Consider the following 18,014-nt stretch of genomic DNA (forward strand, 5'->3'; position numbering starts at 1 on the left):
TGAACTGCTAAAGTAAGCGAGCAACATGAGACAAACTGCTCCCGAAAATTTAAACAATAAAGCTATAACGTCCTTAAACAACACACCAAAATAGTTAGAGCTTCAACTTGTAACATCGAAAACTACACACCAACTCATTTACATATCAAAATGCTCCACAAACTATCTACTAAACAAAAAAAATAAAGAAAAGTGGATTAACCCCTAACGATGATATTAAAAACTAATAAAAGAAAATCTCAATAGTAGAAAGATGATAACTCTCAAATAAATTATATTTAAAAACTTATCAGTAAAGTCTTTATAACAATAGGCCTTCCACAAAATTAAACTACAAAATAACAATAAAACTATATTGCCACACAATTTAATGAAAAAAATATGTAATGTGAATAAAGATTATAAAACAATTCATATAATAATATCAAAATTTGAAACACTTATCTGTCAAATCTCAAAAGTCATTTGCAGAAATTATGAATACTAAATATGAAACTTCTCTTACTCATTGATCATACTACAGATCTACCTTAAACAATTAGGGACAAGCCATAAAGATGGCACAAAAGTCATAAAAGGCATCCAAACTATAAAAAATAGTGCAAAAATAAAGCTAATAAAGTACTAACAAAAATATAAAAAACAAAATAAATATTTGAAGTAAACATAAATAATCTCAAAATTTATGTCTTTTAACTATTTAAATTACAAAAATTTAAAATATAATTTTTAAAAACTCTACAATGCACCCCCTAATACTTTTTTCTATAACTATTTACTATTTAAGTTTTTCTTTACCCACAAAGTGTTATTTGGGCGTTATTGTGCTGTATCTTTCTTTTTTCTTCCATTTTTCTTCAATTTTCAATAATCACCATTTTCCTCACCAAACTCATATTTCTTGCCATTTTTCATTGTTCTCTAGTAGTCCTTTTATACTACCCATCCCATCGATTCACTTGAATATTCCATGAACTTCTCCTCATTTATGGGGAAAACTTTATTTTTGTACTGACAGTTCAGAAAGTACAAGTTCTATCAATCCCTTGGAAGCTGCTTGTGATCTGATGACACTAACATAGCCTCTGGGTCCATTTCAATTGGATGAAAACAACCTGAGATGGAGCTATATACAACATATGGGGATGTCAGATATTGATTAAATGAACAATTCCATAGTTAATAGAAGCTCATAAATTACAAAAGTCTAATAAAAATAAGAGATACAAGATATGCTGCTGCAACTGTACAATAAATTACTCTATTAGCTACACACTACAATATATATACAAATTCAACCTCAAAACTTTTTTACCCAACAACACACGTGCCAAAACTGGGTTATATTTAATCCACCAACATAAATAATTAGAAGTTGGCATTGCAGGTTTTATGGGTGACCAATATTAGTAACGAAAGGTACCAGCCTTCGGTATTCCCTTCTCCTCCCTAAAGCACAGGTATCAAGCACACGCCCGAGGATAAGACGAGTGTTCTGCAGAGCCACTTCTCTGGGCGGTATTCCAGATTCATTTGATCCGAGGGGTGCAGGTGTTGAAGCTGTCCCAAACCCTGATCCCATGCTATAATGCAGGGGACCACTGCGAGCCTTGAATGAGGCCTGAGGAGCAAGCATCTTTTCCTCAACTCCGCTGATTCCATTCTCGTATGATCCAGGCTGTTCGTGAGGGTGGGAACCTGTTAATGAACAACTCTGCAGAAGTGCTTCCAACACACTTAGTGCCTCCCAACACAAAGTGCTCTCCACCAACTGAGACACAATTGCATACATATGTGGACTTTGGGCAGCATCCATGGGAGTGTGCTGAAGTAATGCCTTCAGCATCAGCAGTATCACTCGTTGATACTCAACAGGCCCTTTTTCTAATAGTCTTAATAAGTGCCCAAAAGCCAATGCTGAGTGCTTTGGGAACCATTCATTACATAAGAGAGGTGAGACGCAAGAAAGTAGGTTATCAACAGTTTTGATCTCCCCTCGAGAGTATGACATAAATACAGCAGCTAATTCATCCAAAGATTTTGCCCGACACCAGACTGAAATGTTCGCTGCAACAGAGCAAGCTTTGTGGTACTGCTGTTGAAGAGGTGAAGTAGGCCCCAAGTCCTTGCTCAGTTGCAAACACAACCAGGGAAGCAAGCCTGAAATATGCATCAAGAGTCTTGTCTCAGTGTCCCCAAATATTGAGTCACATGAGTGCACTGTGATCCGTGAGAGCACCTCAATAGAAACACCATGACTAACGGTAGACATGAGTCCTTTAAGCACAAGAGGCTGTACTCCTTCAAATGTTGGCAAAGGTCCACCAGTAGTTGGAAGCTCATAATTATTCCTAGATTCTGTCCGCTGGAAGTCCCCAATTTCACTACCAGTATCCAACTCATCTCTAGGCATGCTTGAAAGAAGCACATTTTCAGTTGTTCTATCCCGGAATGATAAACGATCAATTACACGGGAGAAGAGCTCAAGCACATGGCAGTAAATGTGAACAAAATCTGTGTGCATCATGGCCACACAACCCCAAAAAAGCTGGGGGTAAAGTATCACTTTCTCTGGTTCCATATTCTCCACCATCACTTGCAATGTCATCAAGATTTCCATTATAAATCCCAACACAGGAGGTACTGGATTTCCTAAGCATCTATGAAGGCACCGGAGAAGCAATACAGATGTATCACTAGTTACACTAGGCCGCAATGCACGGTAGATCTGATGAGATCGACAAGCAAGGTGTCTGGAAGTACACTCCATGGCCCACTTCAAAGCCTCAGCTCCCCAAGTTTCACGGAGATCTCCTTGGAAGAATATAGCATCCACCATGCTCTGAACTAATGCAGACAAAAGTGCTGCACTTGGAAGCTCAGTTCTTACAACTGTAGGGTCCTCATTCTCCCACATCATACTTCCTCGCTTCGATTGCACATACTTGATCAAGCTAACAACCTGCTGTTTGTTCTCTCCATCACTATTTTCCACCTCATACAGCTCCAAATGCCGGCCTGCAAGAGAGTATAACAAATTAACGAGCAAATGCTGACAGTGCTCTAGCACAATGTCTTCCGAACTGTCCATTGAGACAAATGTCACATGAAAAAGAAGGGGCAAGTGCTCTCGAAAATCCTCATCATTTTCATATGCAATTTCTGCAAGTAGAATCAGTGCTATATCCGCATGAGTTAATGAGTGTTGCTGATGACCCTGCAATGCAGACTGAAGTTCTTTAGCATTAACTCCATGCATAGCAACACCAGAGTGCAGCCCCTCTTCGCCAGAGTTTGGAGTGTCAATAAGGTAGTCTCCACTGTCCCTTGAAACATGGCGGCTCCGCAAACTTCCTGTTGAGCTTCTTACACCCATTAATGGCCCTGACATGTTTACAAGTGATGGAAGTAGCTGCCCTGACCGTGCTGTATTTACAGGTACAATATTCAACTCCGGAGGCATTGGACTTAATGGGCCTGACACACTTCGTCCTGTTACACCTGCTGTTCTCCAGCTGAGGCTCCCACTGGCATTTCTCAGCGGACCATCAAGGGAACCCCGAACGAGTAATGGTGACATGTGTGGCTGACTGTCCACAGCAGAGGCAATTTGGGCTACTGGGGGTCCCTGTGAGAATTCTAAGACAAAGTTTCCATTGGCATCACCCTTATTTGCAGCTGGAACAACTGGCTCTATGCTATCCTCCAGCATCCTCTGAGCCAATTGATAAACAAGGTGATCTATTGTACGCTGAGGGCATATCCGTGCTAAATACAAACTTACTCTCTTTGCAACTGAAAAATATGTAGCAAATGCACCACTTATTTCAGCAGATGCATTTGAATCACAATCTTCAATCCCTTTTGTGATCAAGAAATCTAAAACAGGACTTATATTTCTGGGTTTGCTAGCAATTGTGCTCCAAAGTTTCTCAATTTCATCAGGGAACTGGTCTCCATGCCGCCATGTTACATAGTAAAGGCTTTTCAATAATCTTTCGCTCCAACCTGAGTCCTTAAGTTTCCAGAAATTCAGATTCTCGATCCATGGAGCCATGCATGTTAAGACCTGATGTTGGGCAATAATGTCAACTGCGTCAAGTTGTCTTTGCATGATCTCTTCACACAGGAGCTGGCTTAATTCAGGATGATCTTTGGCAAGTTTACATGAGAGCTTGTATTGGAATTGCTGGTAGGAATCAGGAAGGTTACCAACAACAGCAGCCCGATAGCTTCCTGAGCCCTCAATGCCATCCTCTGCCCACTCACGAACTGAAAGAGTCTCCAACATCTGAAGAGCATCATCACGAATTTGTCTTGATGGATCTACAACCTTGTAGAGAATCAGGCTTAAGAGTCTCTGGATTTCACATTTGGGTATCTCTTGTCGCATGTAGACCTCAGCAAGCACACTGAAATAACCATCCGCTATAGCAGCATCGGAGTAGTAACACTGTTCGAATATAAAAATCAATTAGTCACAAACAAGGAAAATAACCAAGCATTTTGTATTATTGTAATTGTCTCAAAAAGAACAGACCAGCACTTCCTACAAACTTATGTTAGCTATGAGACACTAGCAAAGGCCAGAACTTTTTAATATATTTTATTTGATTTTATACAACAGCCAGAGATTATAAGGCAACCAAACAAATGATTTAAACCGGAATATTTAGAGAAAGATACACAATTTTAAAGTTTCAAAACAATTCAACCCAAAGCATCACATAATGCACTTTCATTTTAAAATCCCAGGGCAATTATTTGGAATAAAATAAAAACAACCACAGCAATTCTGTTTGAAGCATCCCAAGAGAAGGCCTGATAAAGTTCTGACAAGGACGAAATTTACTGATTGATTGTATTCTCCTAAGATTAACATTAAATAAAAATGAATCTAATTTTATTTTGTCTACTGCAAGACTGCTTTGCAGTTAAGACTGTTGCAATCAGGCGAAGGTAACTCTTTATTTGTCTCCGTTAAATATAACCATACGGTCACATGAAAACCCTGTCCATCACATCAGACCAGGAGTTGGCCGTGAGATGATTTTCCTCAATATTACACCAACACATGTTTAATCAATCAAAGAAGCTCTTATGCTAGCCCTCAATTATTCTCCAGAGCTTACCAGATTAAGCCCTAAAATTTACTAGCTGATCCTAGTTGTGGATTTTGTTAATTAATCATCCCACCGAAGAGGAGGCACTGCCTCACTGCATTCTCTCCTGGGTTTGACCGCAGACAGCACCCAAAGTTTCAGCCAAACAGGAGAGAAGAAGAAAAATGGTTAAAGTTGAATGTTTACCTGATCAATACACGCAGGAAACAGGTCCAAATTTGTAAGTAGAAGATTTTTTAAAGCCAGTTTTGCTAGAGATACACGATGATGGCCACCCCTATGCCTATCACGACCAGAAGTTCCACGAGCACCTTCAGCTGTGTGCTTCGAATAAGATGGAGTTCTTGGATCTGGTGAGTAACCATATGGAGCCCTGGGTGCAGGCTCAATGAACAAACTGTTGATCCATGATATGACCCGGCCACTCATTTTCCTTGCATTATCATCAAAGCAAGGCCCATACAAGAGTGAAGCCATAGCATTCATAGAGGCCCACTGAATTGCCTCAACTTGTTCATTTAGTTCTTTATCGAATGATAATTTATCTACAGAATCTTTAGACCTGGCATGTTGGGAAGATTTGTAACGATCTACTTCTCGTCGATAATCACTAACACTATCCTGACTCCATGAACTGCTTGTATCATCTGACCAGGAGAGGAGAAGATCAAACAATCTCTTTCTAGTTCTAACATCAAATTTCTCTGTTTTTGCTTCAACAAATTCTGGGGCTAGTGATCTTAGGACAGATGCAAGTGCATAACGGAGAGGCTGCATTTCTTGAAAGCTCTCAGCAGATGCTGTTAGTATAAGCCTGGTTGTCTCATCAATGAATTTCAAATAATGTAGACGGAAAATTGGCTTACGGGCCAACATGCCAGGCCAGATATTCTCAGCAACAGCTCGATAGATATTTGCAATGTGAATACGGAGCTCCTCACGGCGTCCTTTCTGACTCTGCATCCACAAGTTAAAAGAATTGTAATATTGACCGTGACCAAAATAGAGGAAATGAAGAAAGCCAAAAAGCAAAGAGAATATTAGTGTTATTAGTACGACATTCCAATGAAACAAGTTGATGTAACCTCTGAAATAATGAAAAGGAGAAAAGCTTCACGTGTTGCAAACAGTATTTTACTTTTAGGGGATTTTCAAGTGTCTAAACAGTTTCCACACCTCGTTCAAATGCTTGCTGCCTTACAAGCCATTCATGTACGCAACTTCTTTCCCCATGTATTAAATAAAGGAAAGGAAAAAAAAAATGGCATTTGATATTCTCTAAGATCATTAATGTTTACAATGGAAGATGATTGCATAGTGAATTCTATGTTAACCAGAAAATTGACATTAGTTTTTTGTTCCATAAACAACATATATAGCATACCAAATAACCTTGTCAATTCATCAAGAAATAAGACATTTTACACACATAATACTAAAGTATACCTTCCACTTTGGCTTCCCTTCTGTCTCTGAAGAAACTTCATCAATAAAAGTTGCAAGCTCGCCAAACATGATTTCACATGATTCTAAATGTGAGTGGCCCAGAGCCATAGTTGCTGCATGCTAAAATTAAATGGAATACCCATAAGATGACAAAACATAATCAAATCCAGTCAACCAAGTGTCTGATTGTAACATTAAAGTGAGCATATTTGATAAATACAGGCTATAGCCATTAAATAATAATAATGTTAATTCACATAACTTTCCCTAGCAAGGAAAGGAACATTAAATACTCTTGACCAGCAGAACCACTACTACTGAGTGCTCAAAAATTATAAGAAACTCAATGGTTTGTATAATATATGCTTCGAAATAAAATAATGTCAAATTAATCAACCATCTGAACACAATGTACATGAGATTATACTGAGAATTATATGTATCCATTTAACAAACACTTACTACTTGGGCTTCTGATCCAGATTTCAGTGAGGGGAAAATAAGATGGTAAAGTTCTTTGGTTGCAGCTGCACCACCAGCTTCTTTACCAGCAGCTGACGGACACGAACATACAAACATGGCATATAGGAGCCACTGGTCTAGTTTGTTGTCTGATTCCTGTGATTGATGGGCCCTCCCACCCAACTCAACAGGTGTAATATAAGCTAGGCGTTGCATAACCTCCATCCTGCAAATAAAATTTCTGTTACAAAAACTAGTTCTGAATGATTTCAACCATGCTAGAAAAGGAAGTGAAGAAATGAGAATGCAAAGACCGTAAATGTACATTATTTCAGCATAACTGACAAATTTCCCAAGCATTTCTTATGGAATGAAAAGTCCTAAATTATGTAATTATTTCTCGAAATATATTAAATGCCAACACCTTTTCTTGTTTCAAAGTTGGTATGCTATAAAGCACTTTTGATTTTTCTTTTCAACAAAACACTCAGCATTGGACCAAACATGCATAGGATGAAACCAAACACCTTTACAATAACCATGCTCTGCACTTTTAGTGCCATTTTATACTAATCATCCCAAAAGCTTCAAATGTTAGGAATAAGGAACCTATGGCAAGCTGAAAAAAAATTGTGACAGAAAGCCACTAAACATGAAAATATAGACAATATATTATAACATCTGCAGATATGAAGAGCAAAGATAACAAGCCAAGATTGTGTGCAAACTTTATAAAATATATACTTACTTCGCCTCCTGAACAGAACTTGGGCAAAGCTCTGCAGCATATTTGACAACCTCACTAAGACAACGAGCCCACCTATTCTTATCAGGGCTCTCAAATATTATAGACTGAAGTGCTGCATCAGGAGGGATTGCATCAGATTCTCGTCTTAAATCAAATGGACGCCCAGAATCCCAATAACAGCTCTGAACAATGTCATCCTGTAAATAACCAGAAATATTACAAGGACAAAATGTTGGTTTCATTTACAAATCAATACAAAGTTTTTGCTTGAAAGAACATGTAAAGATGAATAATGTCCCACCCCATGCTCCTCAAGGACATCAACTATAAAGATTGGCTCAGCTTCATATTTTGAAGTATAGTCTGCTAGCTCACGAGATGAAAGTTCACGCACATCATTCCTTAAAGCACGAACACATCGTAGTAGTTCTAATGCCGTATGTCTAATTTGACTATCCACAGAACTAAGGAAGATGAGACCAACAGCATCTATCTCAGATGCACGAAATTCAATAGGTTCTCCTGATCGATGAAAAGAAGATCTTTTGAATCCCTCATTAAGCTGTCCCACACGCTTTGCATCTTGAGTGTCATAGTCTAACTTATCATCAATTAGACAGGCTCTCCAAAAACGCATTAGTTCCAACAATCGCCCCAATGACGTTTGAATTAGAAGAGGGAATTCATCAGGTAGCCGCAGAATAAAGTTTGCCATCCCTCTCATAACTGCAAATCGACGGTGAGGAAGATATCTTACAATCCGGTTAAGTACTTGCACTGCTTCCTCACGAACACCAGGATCAATACTTATGCCATGTTGAGGAATTATTTCTGCAATTTTATCACTTCGGCCAACCTCTTCAATAAGATATGGTATGCATTTAAGCACAGACCGAAAGAGATATCCTTGAGATTTTTCTTTTGTAACAGCATCTGGAAAAGCATATAATTGATTTTAGTCTAGCTCAGTATGCCTTCTCACAGTAAGAGTCAAAACAAATAAATAAATTAACAAATCTAAAAAGCATATAATTGATTTTAGCCTATCTCAGTATGCCTTCTCACAGCAGCATAAAAGGCAAAAAGAATAAAAATAAATTAACAACTTCATGATGTATGTGTGTCATTATTCTACAAGTTTTCAACAACCCAAGCTTCCAATTAGAAAATAAGAAAGCAATTACTGAGAAAACAAAAAGTGGGGTGGTGGAAGAGCAAAACAAAGCAGAAGTATTGCTTTTTTATTTTAGATTCAAAATTAATGTCAATTGATTGAAAGTATACAACAACTAAACATTGCAGCAGATAAGCTTAAAAGGACATCCATTCTTAATGGTCGTAAAGAATAATGGTGAACCAGTAGCAGCCAGTTTGCTGGACAGAGTTTAAATCATGCAATAAATATTAATATCTAAATTGTAAAACTAAGCTTTCCTTACAATTTCTATTCTTGCCCTACATTAGCAGAGAAATTACCTATCGCAGTCTTTGAAGAAGTTAGAAGTGCCTGACTATAGGATTTATGGCAAGACCGCAAAATTGACTCAATGGCAGCCTTCACCTTTGGAATATAGTGACCAATATCGTGACCTGCTTAAACAATAGACATAAGACGAAGACAACAAAACAATAAATCGCAAGCAACTAGAATTGATGATAAAATATGCTAATACCTTTAAAAATCTCCAAGCCAACATATTGGCTTGAAGGTGACATGACAATTGCAAGCAAAGCACGAAGACCAATAACCTTCGCTTCACTAAGACTATCTTGCTTAAGCAGTTCTAAAATCATATGATTCATGGCAAAATCAAGATTGTGTTCTGCTATGGTCACACAAAACTCCACAAGTTTATCATGTTGGACATCCTGGGTAAGCATCCCTTTTCGCAGAACAGTCAATAGTTGGGCAGTTACACTGTCTAAGTGGTCCCATATACGATTCGAAGCCTGATTTGCGGCATGGACACTCAGGTAAAACCTCAAAACTCGATGAAGACAGTCCAATGCCATAAAGCGGTGGGTCTTGTCCTGAATGATTAAACCACATCATGTCATACAACTTAGCACCTGAAATGGAAAGCCATAAGGGTATGGCTCCTATGGTAACTATAATAAACCCCCATAATAATACATTGTATGATAAACCTGAAAAAGAAAACCACTTAATCATTGAATGTTTTCTCCTCCTTACTAAACTACAGTAACTTAACTTACTCTAAGAAGCTTGTAGAGTTGATCCATGTGTGGATTCAAATTGTTGTGGAATATTTGAGGATCGCCAAGACACAAAAGAAGAGTTACCAAGGGATAACCAACCTAATAAAAAGAATAATCCAAATGAGCACATAAGAAAATACATGGCAAGCCAGAGATGGGGTGTGAGAGTTAAGACACATTATTATTTAAGACAAATATAGATTAAAAGTAATATCCAAAATATACACACATACATATATAGATTAAAACTAGTGTGTGTACTCATTAGGTACCCTATGTTTTATCAAAATACAAATTTTGTAACATTGTTGTCAATAATGTTTTTCTGGTACCCTGTATTGTATACATATTTAGTAGCCTGGACTCAAATTTGATAATTAAAATTTTATCAATATGATCAAATTGTCTTTAATTATATGAGTAGTCCATTCAAATTTAAGTATTTAAGTATTTAATTACATATAACTGAGAATAGTTTGGTCAAATTGATCAAATTTGAGTTCGGATTCCAAATATGTACAATTTTAAAATCCAGAATACCATATGAGCATTATTGATAACAAAAAATACCAAAACTGGCTTTTTTTTTCTTTCGAAAAAAGAGAAAGAGACCACTTGTCTTAGACTGGCCTCCCCCCGAAATATATTGCAAGCCTCACTTAAGGCGGAGGAAAACCATGGTAAACAAACAGTAAACAAAAATAAAAACGAAAAACAACTGTAGAAAAAATTGTGACAGCAATCACAAAAAACCTAGGATTATTATAGCAGCACACCCCAATCCCTGCTTAAGTCTAAAAAGGAAAGATCCTCGAAATGTTTAGTTCTGAAGATCCAAGTACCAAAACTGGCTTTTTGATTAAAGGTACCAAATGTGTTGATATGAATAAATAAATTAAAAAATGGAAACAATTTTAGCTACTCTCAATTTGTAAAGGAAAAAACAAAACAAAATAGCATAAAACCTTCTACAGGAAAGCAATTTTAACACCAAATTCAATAGAAATGTAACACCTGCTAACAAAAAATATAATTGGAATGGTTTAGGTCTAAAACATATGACCTCTGTCACTTTTTCAAAAAAAAAAAGTACAGACAAATGTAAGAACCATCATCCACATTAATATATCTTTTGTTTCATAAGAGAATAAAAACATCAGTAAAATTATACAGAAGGAAAAGTTTCTTCCCATAAATAAAAAAAGATGATTGATGAACTTACAGCAATATGCTTGCTCTGTTTATCCATCCAATGCATGAGCTGTGCTCTTATTCTTCCAACAGCTTCGTACCAAAAGGTAAGAGCAGGCTCTACACCCAAAGGTGGCCATTGGCTTTTTCCCCCTTCTGCCAAAGGTGCTAAGATGTTTGAAAGCATATTGCACAGTGCATGGTAAAGCTCAGTTTTTCGTTTATGCGGAGCTCGGTTGAGAGGGTTTGCTTTCGCAACGAAGGAAGCAGATGCATTCAATCCACCCTCAGTTTTCACCTGACAATTAAAGTTCTTTTAAGATGAATTGCTGCCATTTTTCTCTAGGAGAAAGAAGACATTTATACATACCCCTAACTTTAAGTAGCGCATTCCATTTATGATACTAAGTGTTTCGCTTCGGGCAACACTAGTGTCTATTCGACGAGTATTGAGTTCCATAAAAAACCTCTCCGTCACAGAACTAAACCTGTGAAAAAACAATGCAAAGTATATATGTTACGTGTTTAGACTAGAGCTGCAATAGAAATAGGACTACATCACATTTTAGTCACAGCTTATACCGTGGTCCAATCAACTAAGAGCATATAGATCAAGACTTTAACATGTTTAGAGGTGTTTATGACAATTATGCAACCAGCAAAACAAATTTGTCAAATGTCAAGCAACTAATGGGTCATAGCCACATTCAACATACAGTTTAAGGCTGATCATTTTATACTTTTCACAACCCTGCCACCCCCATCCCCCAAAACAGACAGAAACCTAGTTTTTAAACCTAATTATTAGCCAATTCATTTTGAATCAAATTATAATGCCGCTATTTTGTAGGTGAAAACAAACACAAACACAAAAGAGCTAAAGGGAGGTAGAGTTCAACTTTTGCAAGAAAAAAGTCTCATAAAAAATATTGAGGATGGTGTCCCAAATTTTTGTTTCTTTTTTTCAAAATCCAACCTTACCAGCATTTCAAATCCTCACATAGTGAATCACCATACATAAGCCTTTTATGAGCCCTTTCAAACTATTTTAATTTTTCGGTGAATATATTTCAAATTCATCGCCCCATATGAATTAAAATCATGTTTTTTTTTCTTTTCAATAAACGGATGTATTCAACAGCACCCAAACAAAAACTAAGAAATTGTTTACTATCAACAGTAGTAACAACATTTGGGTCATTGCATTGCCTATAAGTGTTAACTACGCAGGATTTACATTACAAAAGAATTTGTAGAAACTGACAACCTTTGGTCACTTTTGCATTTCCTTACAAAAATTGAAATACTTTGGGGTACTTGTTTGTTATTTCCAAAAACTGAGACATCACTATGCAAAAACTACAAAATTGATAAATTTTTTGCATTCACCCTACCCTAGTTATGTTCCATTAAAATCAACAATATTCAGTTACCTGATGCGTGACAAGGCACCTAACAGTTGAGCAACCAAATCTAGGAGAAGCCCTCGGAGATCAACCAGTGATGGATATTCAACCTGGCTAACAAGCCTGCATTAGAGAATATGTTCAGTCCTTAAGGCATAATGTTTACCAAAATACAATAGAAGCTCACACACCACTGTAGCAGGCTAGCAGCCTAACCTGTCAGCATTGATTAGCCAGTCGAAAACAAAATTTTCAAGCCCTGACCAAAGCTTCTCTGCAGAGAAGATGATTGTAATAATTATTATTTATAATATATATATATATATATTTAAAAAAATGAATTAAATCCAACAAGAAAATTCAGAGAACTAACCAGTAAGTCCCTCTTGTGGACAGCACTCCACAAACCGAATACATGCTGAACAAAAGATACACTCCACTGCAAGCTGAAATTTATACAAACATGTTAGCAAAAATAGCTTGCCATTCTGCACTACAGAGTTAACGTATACACGAAAAAGAAGGCAGTTATTCTGGGGTAAAGCTTAACGCTCACCATACAAATAGTTATTTTTAGCATGAAAATAATAGTGAATGTTGAAAAAAAATATTCCATACTGCAAATAATTACGATATGATGTAAACATCACCACCAGAAAAAGGAAAATAAAGAAAAGGACAATGACAGTTACTTAAAAGTTCATGAAAAAGGATATTTAATGGTTTGGCCATGATATTACATGTCTATAAATTGAGCCCAGAAACACTACACTCCTTCACCTCAAGTGGCTTTAAAGGTCTGAATTATCAAGTTTTAAAATGCAAACATATCAAAAAAAACCCTCCTAGGTAATTATTAACTGTGCAAATAAAATGTGACAAACTTGACATTATGGAGTGTAGTAAACAACATGTATCTGGCAGAAACTAACAGATAAGGGGAAAAAAGTTTCCGTGTATTTTTTAACAGCTTATATAATTATTTATCTAAAGAAAAGAAAAAAGTTTCTCGCTACAGACCTTCCGTTGAAATGTAGAAGCATCATTTGCACCTTTTGGTGATTCACTGCAACAAAAGAAAATGGAAATTCTATATTAAAAATGAAAACAAACCAAATTATTTGATGTTTTTAATACGATGTAGAAATGTCCGGAAGCATTGAAAATAAACATCTTAACTATTAAAATACTGTACGCAAATAGAAACCTAGGTGAAAGAGTAAAGAAAAATTCTAAAATAATATCAGCAGAAGATTACTAGAAACATCTCAAAATATAATTTACCTAACATATGCCGTTAGTATTGGAACCTATTTTTTTTTTTTAATTTATTTTTTGTTTGACTTGATAATTTGATACAAGCAGGAAAACAGTAAGAAAGCTACTCAACAAAATAAGTTTATCATATTGTATGCCCCAAAACAGCAGCAACTTGCTGGTGTATAGTATAGAAGGCAGATGTGCTTCACTCTGGCTAGAAGTAGACTTCAGCTTTGTTTTGTGCAACTAGGCCGGAGAGGAATAGCAGAAATTCTGAAGATACTTCATCTACAGAAAATTTGCTTTGCATGAAAACAAAATTCTGAGTTGCTATTTGGGTTTACACAGCTAAATGCTTTAGAGGAGTTTTGTTTTCAGATCTAGTTAGGAGGTGGAGTATATTTTGTAATCCCGGTTCCTTCTTTATTTACTTTTGTTTTGTAATCCCGGTTCCTTGTATTTATTTTTCTTTATATTAGTAGTTTCATCTCTTTTCAAAAAGAAAAAGGAAGAAAAAAATGAAAAGTACATGCAAACAGATGTGTTTTCACTATGTGAACTCAGTTACTAGCTCAAAACGCATATCTGGCAGACTGCAACAAATAATTATGCTTACTACATCTTTGTCCCCTCGGTGGTGTGTGTGTTGCAAGGAGAATCGGGAAAACATTAACCATCTGTTTATGGAGTGCAGATTCGTCCAGAATCTTTGGTATAGAGTGTTGAACAAATTTGGCATCCCATGGTGTATGCCTTGGTCTTATACTCAATTATTTGACTGCAAACCAAAGGGGGCTAAAAGAGTGCCAACCATGTGGATGGCAGCATCACTTACTGTTTTTTGGGGAGTCTGGCTTGACAGAAATAGCAGAATTTTTTAAGGCAAGGAAAATTCTGAAGACAACCTTTAGGAAAGGATTAAACTTTGGGTGGCAACTTAGGTGAAATCAAAAGGTTTTGAAGGATTACCATTTTTGGATTTAAGTAGAAACTGGGAGAACTTTATGTATTTATTGTAAAAATTATCCTTCTTGTCTATGATGTAAAAGTTTTCTCCCTATCTTGTGATTGTCTTGTTATATAATTGTTTTCTCGTTTTGTCTAGTTTATTTGTACTTGTTGGTGATGTAACCACGGTTTTCCTCCGCCACAAGTGAGAACTCTCAATAAATTTGGGAGGAGGTCAGTATGGATGTGTGACCTTTGTCTCTTTTTTGAAAAGAGAAAGAGGTCACTTGTCTTAGATTGACCCCTCCCCCGTTTTGTATAGAAAACCCTCACTTGTGGCGGAGAAAAACCGTGGTTACAAAAGTTTTAGCACAAAACACACTAAAACATATCGTATCCAAAACAACATACAAGTATATAAAATACTCATTTTTCCAAAAAAATTACAACAAAGTTCTCCATTCTCTACTTAAGTCTAAGAATGAGAAGTGCTCAAAATACTGTATATACATTTATGTAACCCTCCTTTGTCTCTTTTTTTATGAAAAAATAAATACACATGTTTACTTCATCTTTTATTTTTAAATTTATGTTATCATGAACCTCATAGGAAAAATAGAACTACACACCTTTCTCTCCATCTTAATAGAGCTTCTAAAAGGGGAACTGGAGTATGTCTTGCAACCATAGCTAAGGAATCCAATACTTGCTCATAAGCTGGATCCGACGGTCGAAGGTACTGTCCATCCTGTATATATTCCGAGTATTAAAGTATATAATTATTATTTAGCATACATAACAAACTACATTCCCCAGTAGAAAATCCCAAACACAATTGAAATTGTATAACGTACTCTAACAAAACCAATTTCACACAAATACTAGGCATTTGGATTTAAGAAAGTGCCAGTCATGTCGTAATAATATCAGTAGAAAAAATCACTAGAGTGCCATACAATTATGGAAGATGGACTTTGAAGGAAAGGGACCTCTTGTCTTAGACAGATCCCTCCCCGTAAAAGATTGAGAACCCTCACTTGTGGCGGAGGAAAGCCTTGGTTACAAAGGACAGAGACAAATAAGACCTATAATCAGTGCTGAACAAAATATGTTAGACAAAGAAAATACTACCCCTGCATCAGTGATTTCCATTCTCTACATAAATCTAAAAAGGACAAATCCTCAAAATGCTTGGTTTTAAATACCAGAACTTAACTTTCTCCCACACATCCACTTCTGAACTTTCAATCAACCCCTTCAAAGACTCCGGCATTTCTCTCCAACCACACAGACACTTAAAACTCTACTAAACACGTTTTGTCAATAAATTTATTGCACAAGAACCAAAACTTGTTCTCAGTTTCTTCGCACAACATCTAGAATTTACCATATTACATCAACATAATCAACAATAAATAATAAACGAATCACAGAAGAGAAACAACAACCAAAACATTTCACCACAACAGTAAAGCTATAAACAAAATGGCGTGATGATGCAATTAGCCAGTCAAACTATAACGCTACAGCCACAAAAACAAAGCTAACAAACAGACCAACAAATCAACAGAACTTTTCCGGGAAAAATAAAATAAAAAATCTAGACCTGTGCTTGAGCCGTCTCAATACGACGTCGTGCGAGGGGAAGGAAGCGCTGGAGGAGGGCATCAACGATGAGCTTAGCAGCACTTCCTGCTTTCATTTTGTTTTTTGGACTTTAATCGAATCCCCTTTTCTCCTAATTTACCTCCGTGAGATTCCCCTCTTCAGCTTCGAGCCCTCGGCTCGCATTCGGTTGAAGCCCCAATTGACAAACCCTAGAAAAATGCAGAGAAAATTGAATCAGTTGAAAGTGATGGTCCCCAGTGGTAGGGAAGGGAGAATTGCGAAGCTGGGCTTGAGGAGAAGAGAGAGTCACCTATGAATTTTGGGAGCCGAATGCTCTAAGCTCTGGTTTTTGGAGAACCAGATCGTGCAACTAAATTAATAACGGCTTTTTTATTTATTTTATTTTATTTTATTTTATTTTATCTTAGAAACATTATTATTTATTTAAATTAAAATAAAAATAAAATTTTGTATGAACTGTGTGACTTTTTTTATTTTTTTTTTCTTTAGATGAGAAGAATGGCCCGACAATTCTCAAGAATTTGTCATTAACAGCTAATAATAACAATAAAAATAAAGTGGGAAATGTCTAAGTAAGATAAGCACAAGGAATATTTTGATGAATATATAAAACATTGTTTGAAGTTAATGGCGATGGTAATGCCTGTACTTTTTTTCAAAAAGAAAAATTGTACGTACATGTTATCAATTTTTATTTTTATAATTTCTACCAAAAAAAAAAGAAAAATATTTTTATAAATTTAATTTTGTTACTACAACAACAAAAAGGAAATCTTATAATTCTAAAGAATTCCTCCATTACCCTTTAAAAAAAAGAATTTCTTGATAAGTGTTAATGATTTTGATAAGCACCTTTTAATTTAATATCTATTAAGCTATTAAATTAAGAATATAATCACCTAATAACTAGATAATTTTATACAACAAAACTAAAGGTAAATAAAAATTATCTTGTCTAAGTGACATGGTGTGAAAGTTTTTTTGTTTGTTTTTTTGTAATTGAAATTTTTGAAAGTTTTTTTAAGTTTTTTCTTTCTTTTTTATTTTCTTGGTTGTTCCTTCTTATGGATACTTCTAAGAATCCTACTAGTGTTGTTAGTGATTGATGTACAAATATTTCATTGAAATATGAGGAAGAGTCAACGGTCAGGATAAGTCATTGATCCAGGATGAAGAGATTGACACTCGTTAGAGTATAGTGGGGCAATTTTTGACAAATACTGCAATTGATTTTATGGCAAAGCAAAACTTGATAGTTGTGTTTTGGAAGCTTGGGATGGATATGTATGTAAAGAATCTAGGAAGCAATTGTTATATCTTTCAATTTTATTAAGAAATAGATATTAAGAGGGTGATAAATAGGAGTCCTTAGACTTTGAAAAATGCTCTCCATCTATTTTTGAAAGGCTGAAGCCAGGTGATGTTCTGAAGGGGGTCCGACTGCATCATTTAGAAATATAGGTGCAATTACACGATATCCTTTCAGAGTTCAAAACTGGACGAGTGGTTAGTGATGCTGAAAATTATATTAGGCAATTTGTAAGCTTGATGAGAATAATTTAGTGGGGTGTGGAGAGACTA

At 36.1% G+C, this 18,014-nt stretch overlaps 1 protein-coding gene across 1 annotated transcript; it reads right to left on the reverse strand.

Annotated features, from left to right (window-relative positions):
* Positions 1–1,155: 1,155 nt before the first annotated feature.
* On the reverse strand, positions 1,156–17,007 carry LOC115701350 (uncharacterized). Its single transcript, XM_030629119.2, has 18 exons — positions 16,723–17,007; positions 16,411–16,621; positions 15,434–15,552; positions 13,617–13,662; positions 12,970–13,042; positions 12,813–12,870; positions 12,624–12,719; positions 11,561–11,678; positions 11,222–11,488; positions 9,997–10,098; positions 9,453–9,810; positions 9,256–9,369; positions 8,081–8,712; positions 7,780–7,976; positions 7,032–7,257; positions 6,570–6,689; positions 5,310–6,080; positions 1,156–4,453 (listed from the first exon to the last, which is right to left on the reverse strand). Exons 2-18 carry the CDS (start codon positions 16,504–16,506, stop codon positions 1,391–1,393), a joined length of 6,456 nt encoding a protein of 2,151 aa, XP_030484979.2. The 5' UTR covers positions 16,507–16,621; positions 16,723–17,007; the 3' UTR covers positions 1,156–1,390.
* Positions 17,008–18,014: the final 1,007 nt, after the last annotated feature.

Source organism: Cannabis sativa, chromosome 8 (assembly GCF_029168945.1).
Source record: "Cannabis sativa cultivar Pink pepper isolate KNU-18-1 chromosome 8, ASM2916894v1, whole genome shotgun sequence".
Classification (NCBI taxonomy): Eukaryota; Viridiplantae; Streptophyta; class Magnoliopsida; order Rosales; family Cannabaceae; genus Cannabis; species Cannabis sativa.